Source organism: Dermacentor silvarum, chromosome 1, assembly GCF_013339745.2.
Source record: "Dermacentor silvarum isolate Dsil-2018 chromosome 1, BIME_Dsil_1.4, whole genome shotgun sequence".
In the NCBI taxonomy this organism is placed as follows: Eukaryota; Metazoa; Arthropoda; class Arachnida; order Ixodida; family Ixodidae; genus Dermacentor; species Dermacentor silvarum.
Window position 1 is genome coordinate 91,504,646 of NC_051154.1, and position 20,492 is coordinate 91,525,137.

At 41.2% G+C, this 20,492-nt stretch overlaps 1 protein-coding gene across 3 annotated transcripts in view; it reads left to right on the forward strand.

The window, feature by feature from the left end:
* Positions 1 to 20,492, forward strand: part of LOC119432177 (ATP-dependent DNA helicase Q4) — a 27,367-nt gene continuing 6,875 nt past the window's right edge. For 2 of the 3 annotated variants that reach the window (XM_037699483.2, XM_049670828.1), the window contains exons 1-18: positions 1 to 183; positions 270 to 303; positions 585 to 640; positions 717 to 854; positions 924 to 1,954; positions 2,050 to 2,273; positions 2,369 to 2,512; positions 2,648 to 2,776; positions 3,874 to 3,966; positions 4,041 to 4,177; positions 9,972 to 10,223; positions 13,380 to 13,562; positions 15,936 to 16,092; positions 16,192 to 16,293; positions 16,375 to 16,550; positions 17,135 to 17,260; positions 17,337 to 17,421; positions 17,522 to 17,652. In XM_037699483.2, the coding sequence (XP_037555411.1) occupies positions 91 to 183; positions 270 to 303; positions 585 to 640; positions 717 to 854; positions 924 to 1,954; positions 2,050 to 2,273; positions 2,369 to 2,512; positions 2,648 to 2,776; positions 3,874 to 3,966; positions 4,041 to 4,177; positions 9,972 to 10,223; positions 13,380 to 13,562; positions 15,936 to 16,092; positions 16,192 to 16,293; positions 16,375 to 16,550; positions 17,135 to 17,260; positions 17,337 to 17,421; positions 17,522 to 17,652 (3,291 nt within the window). In that variant the 5' untranslated portion in view covers positions 1 to 90. The remainder of the gene's footprint in view (positions 184 to 269; positions 304 to 584; positions 641 to 716; positions 855 to 923; positions 1,955 to 2,049; positions 2,274 to 2,368; positions 2,513 to 2,647; positions 2,777 to 3,873; positions 3,967 to 4,040; positions 4,178 to 9,971; positions 10,224 to 13,379; positions 13,563 to 15,935; positions 16,093 to 16,191; positions 16,294 to 16,374; positions 16,551 to 17,134; positions 17,261 to 17,336; positions 17,422 to 17,521; positions 17,653 to 20,492) is intronic. The other variant, XM_049670825.1, reaches the window with a different exon arrangement.

Sequence of the window (20,492 nt, forward strand, 5' to 3'; positions counted from 1 at the left end):
TTTTTGCCGCGAAACCATTGAAAGATTGCTACGTGCATAAGTTATGTATAATCAAGTTATTGGAATCGCTGACGTTGTTTTCTTGATAAAATGAACTTGAATCAAGATCTTCAACGACTTAAAGTTGTAATTAAAGAGTGGGAAAAGGCATTCATCATTGAAAAGGCTAGAAAACCTTCTGCTGTTAGTATTTTCAGTTGCGTGCTATGTTATCTATTCGAGTTTTACAGGAAGTGAACATAAACTTTTTTCTTGTTTTCTTGTTCCAGGCTGACATAAAGGTCGCGCCAGAAAGTATATCAGGTGCATCTTCTCTCTTACTAAATTCCGAAAGGAAGTGGAATTTTAGCTGTCGTTACCCACATAGCTGCCAGCGGTGACACCCCTGTCACTGCATTGCTAACTTTAAGAAGTGACACCTGCTTGAAGCAGTCGACATAGACGCCACGCTTTTGTTAAAAACGTGTTTACAAGCTCTCAAAACTTTGTTATTGTGTGTATTCTTCAACATACTTTAGGGAGATTGTATGTCCTCTTTATGTGCGCTTGCACTTTTTAACAAAGTGCGCATCTACATATTTCAGAGGCCTATTCACAGTACTGGAAGCTCAAGAAAAGTCTATCTGAACCGAATTCATCGGTAAGCCATAGTTCATTGTGTACAGAGGTTAAAATGCATTAAGTAAAAAGTCGGCTTGCATTGGCTGCAATTCTAGGTGGCCTCAGATGATGGCGTATGGGACGTCTCACTGAACAGAAAGCCTGCAGCGAACCAAAAAAAAGTACGACCAAATTCTTCAAGTGTTTACACCAACAAAATCCGTGAAAAACTACTGGCGTCGTTTCAGCTTGAAGTAAGCCTCCCAGCATGAACTTTTATGTCGGAAACCAGGGAATCTGACTACCTTTTTTTTATATTTCAGGGTCCACCCAAGCCAGAATGCATGTTCCGTGGATATCGATCTAAAAGTATGCAAGATGAACCCGTCTGTCCGAGACTGGAAGAGCACAAGGAAAGCTCAAGCTCTGTAGCACTTTCCAAAACTAACTGCAAACCTGTACAGGCCAAAGAATGCACTCCAATTGAAGAGGCCACAGCCACAAATGAAGATAGAGTGTCTGTATCTCCATGCAAAATGGTATCAGCTTCACGTATGCTGTACTATACACATAGCCTTGATGAGTCATGGCTATCAAGAAATAGCATTGCTGATGATGAGGTGTTCTTCACTCCCCCATCATCGTCATCACAACTTCCCTTGGCATGTAGGCCAAGTACATGCAATGGTGGGTTGAGTGAGAAAGGATACATCAAAACCAAGGTCAGCAAGACTTGTCCGATCCGCTATTCATCCATAGAATCAGCAGATGATGTGTTTCTCACACCCACACCTCCTCAGACTCCTGCTGTAAAGCAGCAGCGTGTGTCTCATCATCCCACATTGATTTCAAAGGATACATCTGAGGAAGATGGTTCTACTAGTTCACAGTTAGGTAAATCAGAAGTAAACACACAAAATGAAAGCGGTACTATTTGTCACATACCGAAAACACGGCACCAGTTATTATGCTCAGATAAAGAAGTTCGAGTAAATAAGCTTAACGGGAACAAGAAATCCCTACCATCACAGGCTGCACATGAATTGAAAGAGGAGTCTCATAAAAAAGCATGGGGTGGGGAGAGTTCCAAGATTGAAGTGGTGGCAAAAGAAGACTGTGAAAAGCCAAAAAGGAAACGGCAGAGAAGAACAGACACTGGGGTAAGCACACTCAAACTGTCTGGAAAGAAACAAGAGACAGTGAAAAGACGAAAGACTTTGAAAGATTCTGGTTCTGATGAACACTGTGAAGTGAAGGAAGAGTTAAACAAGCCATCACTGACAGATCCCGATGACATACAATCACAAAGTTCTGCAGTACAACCAAGGAAAGCTGGAAAGGGTAACACGAAAAGGTAATGAAAAATATATTTGTGTTAAAAAGTTTGTATGTGGTAGCTGTGCTGACTAATGGTGAACGCCTTCAAATAAGAAAAACCTTCTGTTTCAGGCATAAAAGTAGTAACAGCATTAACGAAAATTTTGTGCGGATCAACCTGAAGAGAAAAAAGTTTTCACGTGGTCATCACAAAGTGAATGTCCGGCAGCTGAAATACAAAGAGTGGAAGAAGAAACACACTTTCTCAGAGGGAACCTCTTGTAAAAGCGGCACATCAAAATGCTTTAAATGTGGTGAAATTGGCCATTGGGCGCGTTCTTGTTCTACAAACACAAGTATGTACCCTGTGCAATTCTTTTTAAAAGCATCTAGAGGCAAGAGTGCTGTGCTAGCCAGGATTGTTGTTTTTCCTTTTATTTTTTAATTCTAGGTAAGCTTGAAGTCCCTGCTGAACCAGAAGTGATTCATTTGCCCACATTAGAGGAAGCTGCTGAAATGGCACGTGGTATCAAGCACTGGGGGGGCAACATGCCAGAAACCGTGACAAAGGTCTTTTGTTCAAAAGAAATTACTCGTACGTTATTCTTTTGTACAGATTTTCTGATGTCTAACATTTTTATAAATTCTTTTGGATGGAAGCTCTGCTCAAGTTTCATCTAAAAAACCTTTATAGCCCTACATTCTTCGGAACAATATGTCTCCTCCACAGAACATCAAGATAAATTAGAAAGCACCATGAATGAAAACAAAGTTCATAATCTTGCTGCACACATCAAAGGAAATGAAAGGATAGGTGTCCAGCCACTTCTAGAAGCTGACCTTGATGGAAAACTTCCAGGTGAGGGCTAGCACTTGTGCATCACTGTAAAAACAGCATCTAATTTTTCGTGCATGGGCAGCATTAGTGTTGTATGATAATTTGGCGATTAGTGTACTCTGCATAAGTGCAGACTACATGCAATGTAGAGCCTTTGCCAAAAGAAACAAAGCCAGTGGAAGCCTAAGTGTTATTGAGCCCTGGTTCTTTCATGTCGTGCCCAGGGAAGTCCTGGATTGAGAAAGCTTCACAACTGGTCTTTCCTTGAAAGTGTGTGGATTACATTTTGCCTCCGTCTCCAGGGCTTTTGAGCAGTGCAGGTGCAACAAGAGTCTGATTAGAGGTCCTGGAGCCAACAGCAGTGATGTGCGCAGTGGCCTTGTTTCTGTTGGCAAAGACTGTATGTGCCTCTAATGACTCAGTACATATGTCTAAATTACCTCTCAGCTACACAATATGACCATTAACGTCATCACTCAGCCACTAACATCCTGCTACGGATGATGTTAACAGCTGTGGAAATCATAAAAGCAGCTTGGATGAAGATTACCTCACATTGCATCAAAAACATTTTGCAAGGCTGTATTCCGGTGCGGGGCAGGAGAGTCTGTAGCTGTGGAGCTCGGAAGCAGTGACAACTTGCGTGCAGATTTATGGCAGCACATCGCTGAAACGCAGTTGGCACTTCCAATTGTTCGCTTCTCTTGGAAACACAGGAGGACATACTCTCTCTTCTTGTCCCGTTGAGTAGTGAATGGACTCTGGGCAGCACGACCATAGTGTGTGTGTATGCATCAGTGGTAACTGGTACCACAACAAGACACCACAAGAAGTTTGGGTGATGTGATGGGTCACCTTTTTCACCTCCGAAACCACACTGCTCTTGGTGCATGTTTTGAACTTGTTTCAATAAAAGGGGACGTAATAAATTATTTGTTGCGTTCTCGGTGAATTGAGGCTTAATAGCTTAATTACTGATTCAACGGCTATCCAATAAATAAATAAAAACGAGACAAATTTTGCCAGTACTCTGGTAAGAAATTATATAGGCCTAGTGCCTTTTGCCCCTTTCACAGCAGCCAGAGGCGCTTACTGAGGAATTCTTCTTATCTTTTCAGACACACCAAAATTTGTTTTTGAAACGCTGCATAAGTTTGGCTTTTCAGAGTTTAGACCTGGGCAAGAAGCAGCGATTATGAGAATTTTATGTGGTAAGGTTTTTTTCTTTCTGTCCATTGTAAGCAGAACTGCCATGGTCACTATACTGACCTATTTCCAATTCAAGGTTTGTCAACACTGTTGGTGTCTTCAACTGGCTCTGGAAAATCTTTGTGCTACCAACTCCCGGCATACCTCTACGCACAGAAATCAAAGTGCCTAACATTGGTTGTGTCACCATTGATTTCACTTATGGAAGATCAAGTGAGTGCCTCTCATGTATTGCTAATTGACAGCTCTAATGCGTTAGCATATTGAAAGAATGACATGAATGTGCATCCTGAGTACCAAAACACATGAATTGACATTTCTTATTTCTTCTGGCAGTTCACAATAGACTGGAACAGCCAAATAATAACTGCTCACTTTTCTCTCTTTCTCTGACTTTGCGAGCTGGTGACGATTCACTGCAATCGTTGTACCTTGGGACATCTCCACTCGTCAGGAGAATTTGAGATGCTGCATGTGAAACTGCCGCAGTTTGCACTCACAAGGTTTGATCGAAGTTTGAAGGAACACTTGTAACAGTTTTTACTGCTGGAACCAGCAACTGGGTGTGTCAAACCCACATCATTCTCCTAGTGATGTGGCTACTGTTCCAAAAGCATACAAAGGCTAGATTTTATATTGATCTTGAACACAGTATCATTCTATGTTCTTGCGGTACTACCCGCCGTGGTTGCTCAGTGCTATGGTGTTGGGCTGCTGAGCACGAGGTCGCGGGATCGAATCCCGGCCACGGCGGCCGCATTTCGATGGGGGCGAAATGCGAAAACACCCGTGTACTTAGATTTAGGTGCACGTTAAAGAACCCCAGGTGGTCCAAATTTCTGGAGTCCCCACTACGGCGTGCCTCATAATCAGATCTGGTTTTGGCACGTAAAACCCCATAATTTTTGCTTTATATAGGGTGTCCCACGTCCCACAACTTGTCTTGCGGCTACTGTTCCAAGTGTGCCTAATTACATAATTAGCTCAATGAGAAAATTATATAGCTTTCTTTTGGTGCTACATAAATGTGTTTTTGCATCCCACGCAAAGTGCCTCGAGCAACCAGTGTGCCACGGGCTTCTTTCACTCTCGAAAACACTCTTAACTTTAAAAATGTTGCTCTACAATTTTCTTATGAACTTTTCATCTAATGGTAATATTTGAGAAGTGGTTTAATTAAGACTAATTATGTAGGCAGAATGCAAAAAATAATCTGAGTATCTCTAAGCGATGGACTTCGGTTCTATCCAACGTGGCATTTGCACGTATTTAAGGTTTGCTGTTTGCTGTCGCTTGGAGATACTCAGATTATTTTCGTACGCAATGCATTCTGCCTAATTACCTACACTTTAGGAAGGAGGAGATCGAAACATCGATAGGAAAGCGAGGAAAGAAAAGAAAGAACATGATGACTTATCACCAAGACTAAAGTGAAACAATGACAATGAATGGAGTACAGCAGTAGGAGCAGAAAAAGAAATTGCCACAGGTTGCATTAATTCTAAAAAAAACATATAAGAAAAATGTCCAAGGTCTTGTCACTTGAAACAAAGAAAACATATGCTACAAATGCGAAGCCAAGTAATTTTCTTCTAGAAAAGTAAGGAGGGTGTGATGAGCCACTCATATCGAGATGCACAACCACTGGAATACAGGCATTTATCGGAGTTGCAGGCACCAGTGATAAGACAACAGATTGGCATTGAGCTTAGCATGTACTATGTAGTGATTTATTCATGGATATGTAGCAGTGATATAGCCAATGGATATCTACAAAGCTTCACTTCTCTGAAACAATGTTAATTGTCAAAGAATTCTTTAGGTATCAGGTGGCTTTCACATTGACACCCTCCTTCATCGATGGTGATTTCTTCGTTGCCCTGTTTTTGTTTGTTTTTTCCTGTGTAGGGCTACACTAACTGCACTTTTTATTTTGTCCCCCTTCAATCATCTTATTGCTGGTTTAAGGTTGTCTCATGCACTGCAGCAGTGCTTTGATTATAAGTTACCTGTCCATTGCTGGGAAAACACAGGGAAGGCGGGTAACACTCCCTAACACTTGCCGCTAACACACCCTCGATCGATGCCTCGCCCACCCGCCCAGTCGCGCACCAACCATTTCTCGATGAAAAACTCCCGTACAGCTTTCTTTTGCTCAATACGTGCTACATAAATGTGTTTTCCAAGCATGAGAGAAGCCCGTGAATACACGCAAAGTGCCTCGAGCAACCAGTCGCGCGGTACTATTGCAGAGGTATCGGATTCCACCAAGTATATATAGCCGCAGTACAGCGCACATAAAAAATGCACATCTGTTACAGCCAATTTTACTAATTAAACAAAGAATTGTACTTGGTTTGGAAATCTACATCATAAGTGTATCTCTAGTTTAGGTAATAGTAGTATTGTCGAGGGTGTACGCAACGAAGTACAATCAACATGTACTACTTGCAATATTCACTAGAAAAAAAAAAGACAGCAGATGTGTGCGACCTTCGAGAATTATAGCCCGGTGTCCAGTGAAGCTGTTTCTTTCGAACAGTTGCAATAAAACTTTCAATTTCTTGTAATTACATCGCATACATTAAAAACTATCCCATATATGACTGTTTCGTTTGAAACTTTCATCCCCGTGTAATGCTTTCGAGCACTTCTTGTTGGGAATTTTTAAAAAGCCAGTAATTCATCAACACACATGTTACTTCGCCATAACATTTACCATGGTGTCCTTCCTCCTTCCAATTCTGCCTGCCCCCCCCCCCCCCATCTTTCTTACTCAATTTCCGTTAGATTTGATATCGGTTGAGTTCACAGATCTTCGAGAGCAATGGGATAAATTCTTTGTTCGCAGAATGCCTTCATAAAGCTCCGGATCGCTTGCATGCTTAATTTACTGCAAATGTCATACTTAGACCTCTGTCTCTGAAGTTTACCTACATATTGTCAATAACATACGCATCCTTTATTTTCGCTAAGTATAAACAAAATGTCTTGCTTAGTTCACCGAGGACATTGCTGAAGCCAAGTCTGAACGTATTATGGCACCTGAAAATAGGGACAGAAAAAAGACCGCTCCATAATTATTTCCAACACTTCTAACTGCACCAGGAATGTAACAATTTTGTCGCACCTTGCAGTTTCCATGCCCCCCTCCCCTTTCCACAAAATATAAACCTGTTGTAACCTACAGCTATGTCGAGACAGTGGGAAGCATAGCTGATAGCTGTGATATCACGCGCTCTAACACTTGAATAAGAAATATTTTACAAAGGCTGTGTTTGATCCAACCGCATTTGACTTCGCACAGAGAGTTTCCACAGCATACCAACAATCTTCACTAAATTTGGTCTTGGTGGCTTCTATAGTTCTGCCAGGGCAGCCGGATCAATTCTTCCCCGCTCATTAGACACGCTCATAACACTCTAGAGTGCTTATACGTGATTTATTGTGAAAGCCCCATTTACCCATCTACTCTGAACTTCACCTACACATCACCTATTAACTTGTCCTTACAGTCACCAAACATAATGAAGCTGCCACCTTCAGTTCGATGAGGACACCAGGCGAACCTCGTATATCACGCCAGACAATGTAAAAAGAAATAAAATATGAGGGTACAATAGTTATTGGTAAGGCTTCTAAATAAGCCAGAAATGTTAAAATCTGCAACGCATTGCACTTAAAACCTGTCTATTCCTTCAATGTATAAAATATCTGAAACGCAGAGTTCTTTTGGGAAATTGGGAAACCTAGCAGCAGCATGACACTTTCGAACACTTGGTTACAATTTTTTTAAATCTGTATTTGATCAACAAGCATTTACTATCGCACATAAACTTGGCATTTTGTTCCTCTTATATTCGCAAAATTTTATCTCAGTTGTAGTTGTCATTATGCCAGCACAGCCGTCTTAGTTTTACACCACTCGTAAAACAGACTAATAACGCAATGGACCACTTGCATACGCATTCTACTGGAAAATGCACATTTAACCCACACATTTGGAACATTGCCTACATATTACCCATACCATCACCCTAATTATCCGCAGATGTAAACAAGATACCTTCTTCAGCTCACAGAGGACAGTGGCGAAACAAACTAAGAATCTCGTATGATGCACGAAAACACATGGAAGAACGAGGATTTAGTAATTATCTGCATCACTTGCTTTAAAGCAGGAAAGTGAAAGTTTCGCAACGCACTACGCTTAAAATTTTCTCTATTTTGACGGAATTTCGACCGTTTCTCGTGCTGTTGCTTTAGGAGTCTGGGAAACATTTCAATTAGCAACGGCATGACACCCTGAAACACTTCAATTAGTAACTTTCTACAAAGGCTGTAAAGAACCTACACAGAATAAACATTTATCACTCGTCACTCAGACCATTTCTCCGTACTTCGAATAAATAACTCCGCATAGTACTCCGCATAGTTTACCTAGAATACCGGGGGAAAACAACTGAATGCCGTGTATAACGCATAAAAATTGGGAGAGACTATTCAGTACCTGTTTTCGGGAGCACATAAGCAACCTACACAGTGCAAAATTTCGGTACACGCCACCAAAACGTGGCCCTAATGTTTTCACAATATGAAACATCTGCTGTTTTGCTGCTGTCGGGAAACAAGTAATAGTGCAACTCTTATTTGGAAACAGACTGAAAATGAAATCGACAAGGTGAGAAGTGACACAAGCCTTTAGAAAAAAATTTAGAAGCGTGAATTGCTGGGCTAGTTGGTTAATGTTCTAAAGCGAAAAATACCAGCAAAACACCAAGACGCAGGACCAGAAGGAGGCAAACACACATACAGTCGCCGGACTTGCAACTGATTTATTTGAAGCATCCACGTACTTTTAGTTTGTTTGCCTCCTTCTGGTCCTGCGTTTTGGTTTTTCGCTGGTTTTTTTTTTTTTTTTTTTCGCTTTAGAAAAAATTAAAGTCAGTGTTCTATTAGTATTGAAATGACCTTTGACCAAGGTCATTTTCACGAACATGTCTACAATAAGTCGTGATCACACAGTGAAATTCTACAGTTATACCTGTAAGAGGTTTGATTATATTTTTGATGGTGATAAGATACTGAGGCTGCAACGATGGGTAGGCTATTTCTGGACAGAGATTAAATAGTTCCAGCATTTGATAACCCAACGATTTCGTGTAAGGCACATCAGTCGTTGGGCGCAGCTGATTATAATTGTTTATACAGACCTACCCCTCGCCAGCAGGGTAAATATGGCAAGCTCATTGTGTTTTCAAATACAGATTTATCGGCCCCAAAAGCTAGGCATGATGCAAGTAGCGCAAGCTGACATTTGTTAGGGCAGGAACTGCCCAGCGCCAGGCCTTCTCCGCAACGCGAGTGTGTATGGCGAATCCCGCGCGTCGTCCGCTACAGAGTGTCCTGAGGAGGCACAAAAGACAGTCCTCGCTGCCCAGCCTGTTATACTTCGGTGGCACAGGCGAGGCTTTTCTTTTATTTTCTTTTCTAATGCCTCACCATAATTTTGTCCTCGCTGCCCAAGCAGGGGATACGCAGTAAATAAAAGTATTACATACATGGCCACTCTATTTAGAAAGAAAATTTAGCTTCTGCTGTGGTTTTCTTGGACTCTCCAGCGTGCAGCCAAAAGTGCCAGCTTTCAAAAATGGGGGGGGGGCAAATGGCATACTTCGCCCCCCCCACTTTTGAGAGCGGGGGGGCAAGGGCCCCCCTTGCCTCCCCGGTAGATATGCCTATGCAGCCGCCTTACCCTCTCTCCCCTTTAGAAGAACCGTACCTATATATACTGTGCCGAGGAGAGCATATGTCGCCTTGAAAAAGACAAGTCCACTTGTCGAAACATTGTCTCCTGCTTTCACCTTGTTCTTGTTTTGCTCATCGTCTGTTCATTGCTGTAGCATTGTATTTTACTTGTGAAATTTGTCTTCTAATGCATTCTGGGATGCCTAAACTGCTTTGACCCGGCATGCTGGTAACTGAGCTGGATAACTTATACTTTTAGGTGGCAAGGTTGGCTCCATGTTTAAAGGCATCATTCCTGCACAGCGCTATGCCACCGGCCCAGAAGGAGCAAGTGTTGTCACAGCTTCGAGAAGGCAGCATTCACTTCTTGCTTGTCTCACCTGAAAGCCTCGTGGAAGGAAACAGCATTGTGCACCAGCTGCCTCCAGTGGCTTTTGCTTGCATTGATGAGGCACACTGCCTTTCTGAGTGGTCGCACAACTTCCGGCCTTCATATTTGCAGCTTTACAAGGCAAGTATGAAGTTTGCAATTCCCACTGGGCTTTACTTTGTTTCTGACTGGCTACTCTTACATTTCAGCTATAAAACACTAAAGCACATAACATTTCAACGCGATAGTGTCTAGAGCACCGTGTCGCAGAAAATCCGGCGTCGGCAACCGGCGTGTGATCGCGGGTGGCAGAGAAAATCATCCAACCACATCGACCGCGCAGGCCCTCCACGTAGTGCAAGGTTTTGGTAAACAAAAATTGAATTTCTCACAGTGAAATTCGTCAGAAAATTGGTAAAGTACGACTTTACCATTCGGCGTCGGATTCGCCGTCGGATTGTAATTTGAATGTACGAGAAAACCTAATTCTGCTACGAGGAAACTCAAGCATTTCTACCAGACCTGCGCGCCTGGGCAATAGCAAACAATGAATAAAATAATTTAGAAAAAGGTGCTGGGGCCTTCACATTTTAATATAAGACCACTTATATTGCCCCTGTAAAAACGTCTTTCCAGCTATACATTTTAGTTTAAAAGTGAAGCTGACTCTACGGGGATCGGTGTAAGCTTGGTCTTTGTAAGCTGGCTTTCCCATGTTCAGTGTTGCAGTGAATGAAGCCTACTTGCCGTATGCGAACAATGCGATGTGAACGGGTCCCGATAACGCTAGCGCGTTCTACTCTTAAAGGCAAAGCTTAAGCGTCCTCCAAGTTTTGCATCGGTACTGTCCTGGGTGATCACATCCAACAGCATTTGCAAAGTCTGCCTTCACTAACTTGAACCACCCTATAAAAAAAAGTGGCAGGGTGTCATTTAACAGAGCAGCTAATGTGTCAGCATATTTAGCTGTCTTGAGAATGTGGTTTTGAAACTGCCTATGTGTAAAATGCTTCAGAATGTGTCTTAATGTGCCTGCAAGAATTTTTTTAAACTGGTGCGGAAACACATACACACACTGACCTGAGTCTCGATTTTATAGGTGCTATTAAAGGGACACTAAAGAGAAGCATCTAGTCAGTTTAGTCTGATAAAATATTCTTTAAAAACTATATTTTTGTTAATTTTGTAGGAAGAGGTTGATTACTATATAAGAAAAAATGAAGACTTAACTTCCATTTCTTGAATAGCTTGCTGAAACCTTAGCACAGGTACGTCAGCGTGAAATCATGGATTTCACTGTATTTTATCGTATTTGGGCCATTGTGGTGTTGTAGAGATTCTCGAATCTTTAAAAAAATGGTTTTGGCTCCTTTGGCGTCTTTGGCTCCTTTTGAATACAATGTAGTTGATCTTGTAGTGCAAAAGTTTAACTAGGCCCGAGTGTCAATCCATAATATTACGGCAAGCTGGTGCGGGAACTTCAAGGCCATGTCACCACCCTTTTTTTGTTTTTGCATCATTTCTGGTTGCCAAGCATCCTTTCACGGTAATAGTGTCTTTTTTGTTATTGCAAAAGGGTAATTTATTAATTCATTCTAAACTACACTGAGTGACACTAATCACGGTAAGTAACACAGATACACCAGACAGAACGAGAGAGTGCATTTTATTAATTCAACTCAAATTAATTTTCTTTTTAATGTCCCTTTACATTAAAAACTGTACTTTCAGCAATTCAGTGCCTCATGATGGCACAGAATGGTAAAATGAGCAAGTTAAGAGCACATACAGAGAGCATGTGCAAGCATAAGTATAGTCTGCTATATAGTCCTCTTCAGTATGACATAACCACTTTTAAAGGCCTTACCACTATGTTGTGGCCTCTTATATTTGAAGTGTGTAGTGCTTCACCGCTTTTGCTTGCTTTTGTTTGCCTCCAGCGCTTCTTCTTTTCTGGTGATGTCACATGAGCAGATTGCTTAATTGTCATAATGTTTTTGTGGGGTTTTACTGTACACACTGCCATCTTGTACATGTGGTAACAGCTGAAGGGAGCAGCTTTGCAATATTTATACTCGTATAAATATTGTGGAGAAAACATGAATTAAGCAGATAGAAAAACTCGGAATGGTATCTGCAAATGCTGAAGCATCTTAATAAAAGGGAAAGTACACTTGCATGTTGTTAGCATCCGTGTTGTGAATGCACCAGCGCCTTCTGCAGTCTGCCTAACGAGCAAATTAAAATTAGGTCAGGTTGACACTACCACTCATAGCTGTCATAACTTCTCTGACAAGCGATACCAATGCACATGTTTGCAACTGCAAACATGAAACTCTGCTTTCTTCAAAACCCCGGTATATAAACCATCTTTTATGGCTATAGTCTAAACATAGATTTGGTTAAATTTTTAAAAATTACCTTCTACTTTCTCGAACAGCCAATATTTAGAGGCTTTGGCTTGCCTTTGAAAATGTCACAGTTCTGAACTGCAAGTTATTATTTGCATAGCTACTTTTAGTCTGTTGGCAAGAAAGCCTGTGAAACCTTTTTAAAGGTCAGCACTACCACCTGTGCACACCGTCATAGCATGGCTCTCAACCTCATCCACCACAATTGCCGAGTGGCTATGGCATTCCGCTGCTAAGCACAAGGTTGCAGGTTCAATTTCCAGCCCCAGTGGATGCATTCACATAGGGGCGCAATGTGAAAATGCTTGTGTGCTTGTATTTAGATGCATGTTAAAGAACCCCATGTGGTCGAAATTAATCTGGAGACACCTGCAATGGTGTTGCCCATAGCCCATGCATTGCTTCAAGTCGTTGGACTCCATTATATGAATTTTTGATTTGGTCCTTAAATGGGCTGCGAACAAATGAGCGCTATTCACGACAGTTTTGGCAGTGCTGTAGAAGTTATGAGGTGCCACTTTTGGTGGCAACTGTAATAATCATGCAAGTGACTAGTTCTGTGTGATGTGGCTATTTCTCAATAATGAGAAGAATGTTTTAGAGCTAAGGATGTTAGGGAATATCTGAATTCTTAAGTTAAAAGCTTATGCAAAATATTCTGCAGTAAAAATTCACATCAGCAAACTTGTGTATACCTGTTATCTTAAAGTCAAAAGTCTTTAGAAAACATGAGAACAGCAAGAAAGAAATATCAAAAGGATTATTGCTCAGTGTTTTGCAGATATTTGTTCTAGTTGCTAAAGCAGTGTTAGGTTTACCTGAAGCACAGTAAATTTTTCGCTATGAGGGGGAGGCTTTGTGATTCCAGCTAAGAAAACATTTGCAGGTCCTGACTATGCAGCTAAAGGTTCACTGCATCCTTGCACTGACAGCAACTGCCACAAGGAGTACATGTCTAAGCATAGCAGAACACTTGCAAATTGACAACACCTCTGCTGGTGTTATTGGATCACCTTCTGTGCCGGAGAACCTCATTTTGTCAGTTTCAGAAGACAAATACCGTGATGAGGTATTTATAGCACCTTTGTACTTCACTACATTAGGATGTGTTTAGAACTCCCAGTCATACAGCATGTCCATTCGGCATTAGGATCACATGCACTTCATTGTACTAGTATTTAGTACATACTGTCTCAGCAGTATGGCAAATAGTTCTGCAGATTCCTGCAAGTGGAGAAAGTGTCATGAAAGTGAAAATTGTTATCCTCCTGAATGTAGCACGAAACCACAATGGAAGTTCTTGCAGGTTTCTCAGAAAGAAAGCTTCGCAGTTGAGGAAAAATTCGTTCTGGTCAGGGATTCGAACCCAGGAACAACGCCTTACCGCCTCTGTAGCCAGGGCCTTTTACAATTACAGTTGTGACAAAAGAGAGCATACAATGCCTAGGCATCACTGTCTTTGTCATATCCTCCACGCGCATGAACAATTTTGCTAATTCAGCACATGTAAAATAATCTAATTAACATCTCAATTAGCTACTTCGAGTGACATGTATAATTGCAAAATTAGAGCTAGCTAGTATGCTGAACATGTCCATTTGCTATAAATCCTTTGCCTAGCACTCCTTTCAAGGAATATGTCCTCAGTATGTGCATCAAAATGCATTGCGTTTCTAGTAAACTTGTATCAGTGCACTGAAAGTGCAGTGTGGATGGATGTTGATTGGAACAGCAATGCACTTTGCTACAGATCTTTAAGGCAGATTTCTTGAAATTGGTAATAGCCTTAAGATTCCTGCCAAGTAGAATGCCTAGAGTATTAACAGCCTCCATTCGCAAACTGGTACATGGATGTTGCATTTGTTTAGATCCGTTCATAATTATAATAATAACAACAGCAACAACAAAATTCACTTAATGCTGTATCAAATGAAGAGAAGGAATTGGACAAAGATAAGCATGTTCATTGTCAATGGCACCTCCATGCATAAGGCTACTGCCATCATGCATAGCACAGCTGCCATTTATGTTGATGTTTACGATGTTTAAAAAAAAAAAGGAATACCCATGGACCAGCATTTAATGACCAACCTCAACTTAACACATTCACTGCGGCAACACTTATTGAAATCTCGATTCCTGTGCATCGTGACCCACCGGTGGGACCACATTTCACATCCTTTTGGTTTATCATGGCCCACTGGTGAGTCACCAGGGAGTTCCTCATAGTGCAGGGATCTGGCTGCCTGGTGCGTCAGACCAGAAGAAACAAAAATTGTTCCTCTCTGTTGATTTCTAGTAAAGTCGTCATTTGCGCAATGCAGGAAAGCCTTGCACAATCACATAATGAGAATCACTGCTGTAGCCCAGTGGTGACCCACATCACAGTGGAAATTTTAAAAGGATACTAAAGAGCAAGACTAAATTAGTTTAGACAGGTAATATATTCTTACGAAACTGTTGCCTTCGTTCATTTTATGATAACAGTTTGATTACTAGCTGATAAAATAAAGGTCAGACTGCCTCTTTTTTTTTTTTTCGTGCCAATACCTCAGTATCACAGCGTCAGTGTGGCATGACAATTTCAAGGTATTTTGTCATATTTGAGCCATTGTGGCACAGGAAATGTTTTGAAAATTTGCAAGGTTATCTTCGATTCCTTTAGAATACAATGCAGTCCTCCTCATCTAATCATAAACAATTAACTAGACCCAAGTAGACACAGTCAAAATTCATGACGTCAGGGTAAGGTGGTGCGGCCACTTCAAGGTGTTATTACCACTTGTCTCTTTTTTGTGGCTTTTCTGTCTTGCCAAGCCTTCTCTCACGGTAAGAGGGGAGGTTTTGCTATTACAAAATGGAACTTACTCATACAGCGTTACTTAGTATTCCTGTGTAGTGTCTCTACAAGCAAACACACTGCACAAAATACAAGGACGGAAAGAAAGATAGGACCAGAGTGCAGACTACCAACATTTATTGCAAGAAACGACAGGAAGCCAATATAAAGGCATTCCTATTAATGCGCCACCTGGAAGACAGAGGTGTGAGTGGCCAGGGGGGCACGCTGGGCAAATGCCTCCTCTTTCCCCCAACCTCCTCCGAAATTTCGGTGTGCCAGCATACCTGGCTTTAAACAACGTGCGACAACACCCGCCTGCCCCCCTCCCCTCCTTGTAAAAGATTCCTGCCTACACCAATGCTGGAAGAACGAAAACTTAAACAAATCATTCTGCCACCACTAAAACACGAGATGGGCACTTTTTGTTTCACTTACAAAAAAAAGTAGATACAACAGGGGAAAGCTCCATTAGTAATTCTGCCACATGTCTCCTAACTCACGTTTGGTGCCTGGCAATAATAGACATATGCAAAGAGCCTTGTAACATGGAAAATGCCCATCTCTAACACTCTCTTGCTTCATTCGTTAACCTGTATGCAGGCTCTTATAGAGCTTCTAAAGGGAAGCAGGTTTGGCAGCTGTGAAAGCATCATAGTTTACTGCACACGAAGAGAGGAGACAGAGCGGCTAGCTTCATTGATTCGCACCAGTTTGCAGCATCTTGAAAAGCAAATCGAAAGAGAAAATGGTTCAAAAGGTAAGCAAAAAAAAAAAGAAAACACATGGCATGTGTTGGGCTACTGTATATAGTTTGGCATTTCTTCTGAAGCATTGCTTTCTCAACACTTTATCGCAGCAGCTAAAACGAGACGGTCCTACCTAGCATGGGATGCAGAAGCCTATCATGCTGGAATGACACCATTCAGGCGGCGCTCGGTACAGAAAAAGTTTATGGCTGGTAAGGATCTGTCTGGAAGCCATAGTGTGTGACATTACATTAAAGCAAAGAAACAAAACCACTTGTGTGCTTTGTTTGCAGGTAAGCTCCGTGTAGTTGTAGCAACTGTTGCATTTGGTATGGGGATTGACAAGGCCGACATCAGAGCAATCATTCATTATAACATGCCAAAGAGCTTTGAGAACTATGTCCAGGAAGCAGGACGGGCTGGACGGGATGGTCTCACGTCACATTGTCACCTCTTTTTGGAGCCTGAGGTTGGTATTTGTAGCATCTATTGGTCTTGCATTTTTCTGGCTGTTAAAAGGGTTATCTCTACAATGCACATGAACACAAGCAGGAATCAAATCATGAATGGAGTCAAATGTTACAAATCGGGAAGAGGTGCCAGATTAAATGTGAATTAGGAAGGAGAACTAGAGATGTTTTTATGAAGGGTTTATGAGATATTAAATGATATTATGAGTGATAAAATTAAAGTTGTACATGTTGCAGCTTGTAATGTTACAAATTTTGATGATAGTAAGTGACCAGAATTCCGGTACTGATATTGGTAATTCGAATGTTTGACAGAGAGTGCCTCTGGCCATTAGCTGGGCTGCACTCAAAACAAAACTTAGTGGTAGGGACGTAACATTTATAAGAACCCTATTTGTAAACTGCCATTAATGGCCACCTTTTTTCTGCAAGATATTTTAAAGCCAGCAACTACCTTAGAATGAGTTCAAATGTGGTTTTATTTTTTGTTGTGGTATTTGTCATATGGTATTTGAAGTAGAGGTAATGGGTACAAATGGTGCTAGTTACATTGGCATTGATGTCACATCCTTTTCCCTTTTAGAAGAAAGACCAAAATGAATTGAAGCGCCACATATATGCAAACTCAGTGGACCGGCATGTCATTCGAAAGCTTCTTAAGAAAGTTTTTGCACCTCTCGTGGAAAGCAGAAAAACTGAGGGTAACACTGTACGTACAAAGTTTTCTCTACTTGGGCATACTGTGTCATGTCTTTTGGTTCAAATAACTTGTGCACCATTTTTAGGCACCCATGTTGGATGAAAATTCCATGTATGAGATTGCTATTCCAATTGAAGTTGCAGTAGAGGAGCTGGACTTGAAAGAAGAGAGTAAGTCCTCATTTTTTTCTCCGCTTCATTGTGGTCATATGTGGCTGCGTGTCCACTAACATTGCCAACTATGCATTTATTTTCTACCCCTACATCTAAGATATCCTCACACTGTTGTGTTTTCTGGAGTTCCATCCTCGTAAAGTTGTGCGGCTGCTGAATAAGGTGTATGCGACTTGCACAATCAAATGCTATGGTGGACCACAGCAAATGAGATCAATTGCATCAAAGGTGAGCAAACTTGTGCATTCAATTAAAAAATTGGTGTTACCTAGTTTCATTCCATATTTCTACACTTCATCTGTTCAATATTAAAGTATGTACACAATTCAAGACCATAGCCCCAGTCTTGTGGAAAAGCTTTTTTTTTTTGTGTGTGTGTATGTGATTTTATATCATAGCACCCCTTCGGCACAATCATTTTGATTATGGTATGCTGCTAATAGAGGAATATGTTCACTACCGTTTACACTGACACCAAGCTACTGTACTAATGCAACCCCAGATGTGTCCGTTACATTTTTCTGTTAGTAAGCTAGCTCTAAGCACTGTGTATTGGTGGCACGGTCATACTACTTACAATTTAACTGGCCATTACTGTGCATATTTAACCTTCTAATAATGTGTTGGATAGAATTTTCAAAGTGATTCGGTGTTAACATTACACCCCCCTTTCTTTTTTCTCTTGTTTCCCCCCAATAATGTGGGACACCTCTGTGCATTCATTCATTCTTATTAAAACCAGTTCTGTAGTTTTGTCCTCCAGTAACAAATGCATAATATTCTCATTCTCTTCTATTGCAACAAATGGCATTATTTTTACGTAATCATTTCTCTAGGTAAAGCTACTTATTCATGACTTGCAACGGAATAACATTTCGTCAAGAGTTCCTAGGTGCACTTCTTCATAACAATCTATATTGTTATCCCTGTAAGATGCATTTAGGTCATCTGTTTCCGCCATTGCTTTGTGTGGTGCCAAGAAGGAAGACTGCAGTCTATAAGGTGCTTCTTTTTGTCATTTGCAACTTTCTATATTAAATTCACAACTATGATCATGCTTTTCTTGGTCAAGTTCATTGGTGTAACTAATTATTCAACCAATAGCCGGCCAAATGTGCTTCTTAAGAACACATGTGAAGAATGTTGCTTCACCAGTCTAAACTGTACCTTAATAGGCCTCTCGCCAGGTTTGGGCAGAGCAAACAAACAAGCCCCATGCATAGATCATATGGTGCAAATATTTCTGAAAAAATATTACACCTATGTATGTCATCATGACAACTGTATATTCAAAGGAAAGCCTGAGCACCCTTATTCTTGGATTAGCTAACCTACTCACCGGTAAAGATAGTCACAAGCCTCACCTACCACAGGTCCTGCTTGTAGTGAACAAATAGCCAGCAGCAACGCAAATGACGCAGAGATTTTCGTGAAATGCGGAGCATGCGAAGCTGCCACTGAAAATCCGCTGCACAGTGAAAAAACGAGAGATAAGAAAGAACGAGGCACAGCTCCTGGCATAAATATGGGCTCAGTTACAGTTTCAGAGTTGGCAGACGGAGGAATGTCACTTGCAGACACTGGTCAACATACTGTATTGAGAGCCTTTGCTGCAGGGAATGAAGCTCACCTTCTTGCATCGTCATGCAATGTTGCATTTCCGTCTATCTCAGCTATTATCATACCCTTTTGAAAAGATTCTTGGAGTAGAATGCTCCCTAGTTCGGTGCATTACAAGTTTTAGCATATAAAAGAAAATTTCCTAACTGTTGAACGACCACTTAAGTATGAGTGTGTTTATTATTACCGTATAAAACAGAATATAAGTCGAGATTTTTTCCAGGAAAAAAAAAACAGCTAAGATAGCTCCTCGTCTTATATAGGAGTTTTTCGCACATTGTAAATCGTCGTCTGACCAAGTTAAGGTCAGGGGTTGACCTATTTTCCAGTTCATAGGGTAGCTCAGCTGTATGCGCCTTACATGGCTCATACAGCATTTTCATGCTAGGTTGCACGAAATAAAGGCCTGAATTGCCCCGTAAAGGCCTGGCCTGAATGACTATTTACAAAATAAGTTTGAAAAATACAAGGCAAGCGTCAAAAGTCAGTTCCCTGAGTGCCTGACTCTATGCCTAGAGTCGGGCAGTCTTGAAGATATTACAATATCTATTTAACCAGTTTCAAAGTAACATGTTTGAACGATGTACTACAAGTGTTACTAGCAAAGTTTTGAGGCAGACTGTTACAAATCACTAATACACTTCCAAGAAACAGAGTTATTGGCCGCGAAATTGAGCAAGGTTGCTGCCTGGAGGACACTGGCTGAACCGCAGTTAGTGCAGATTGTGCCGCGCTTCGTCTGCTACGTCCTATTGTTTACATGTGCACGTACAGCGTGCATATCTTCAAACACTGTTTCTTCCTTGGTTGTAGCCCGGGCATAACAGCTGATTCGCATTTTTTTTTTTTATGTACAGACTCATTTAGCCTTGCGCTGTAGTAAGATCAATGACTGCTCATGTAAAGCGCACAATGTGTTACCATTGCACCCTCCGTTCGCTACAGTTGTACTATGTTTATTGTCACTTTGTGTTTCGAGTAAACCCCAGAATGTATTTTCCCTCATTTCAAAGAAATCAAGTGGTTGCAGCAACACGTGATTGCCGCGTTTTAGCCACTTGTCGCGATGTGTTGATCGCTCTGCAGTCTATGATACCACGCAAAGTGAACGAGGTGCTGTGAGTATCACTCAGCAGTAAAAAAAAAAGAATTGTTAGCAAGCACTCATTATTGCGTCATATACTTTATAGTACTACGATAACTGCATCATGATAATTGTGATAATTGCATAACTCTTGTCTAGTGGTTACGCGGCGGGCGGAAGTGTTCCTTTAGCATGTGGTTCTGATGCAACGAAGGAGAGATTATTTTGCCTCTATATATAGTAAATCGTGGACTTTTGTGTGTTGACTCGCTGCTACAAAGAGAGCTAAAATAAGGTATTAGTGAGGATCATGTGTGACAGCCTTTTCTAGATGCAGCACATCAAAACACTGAGTTGAAAGGCG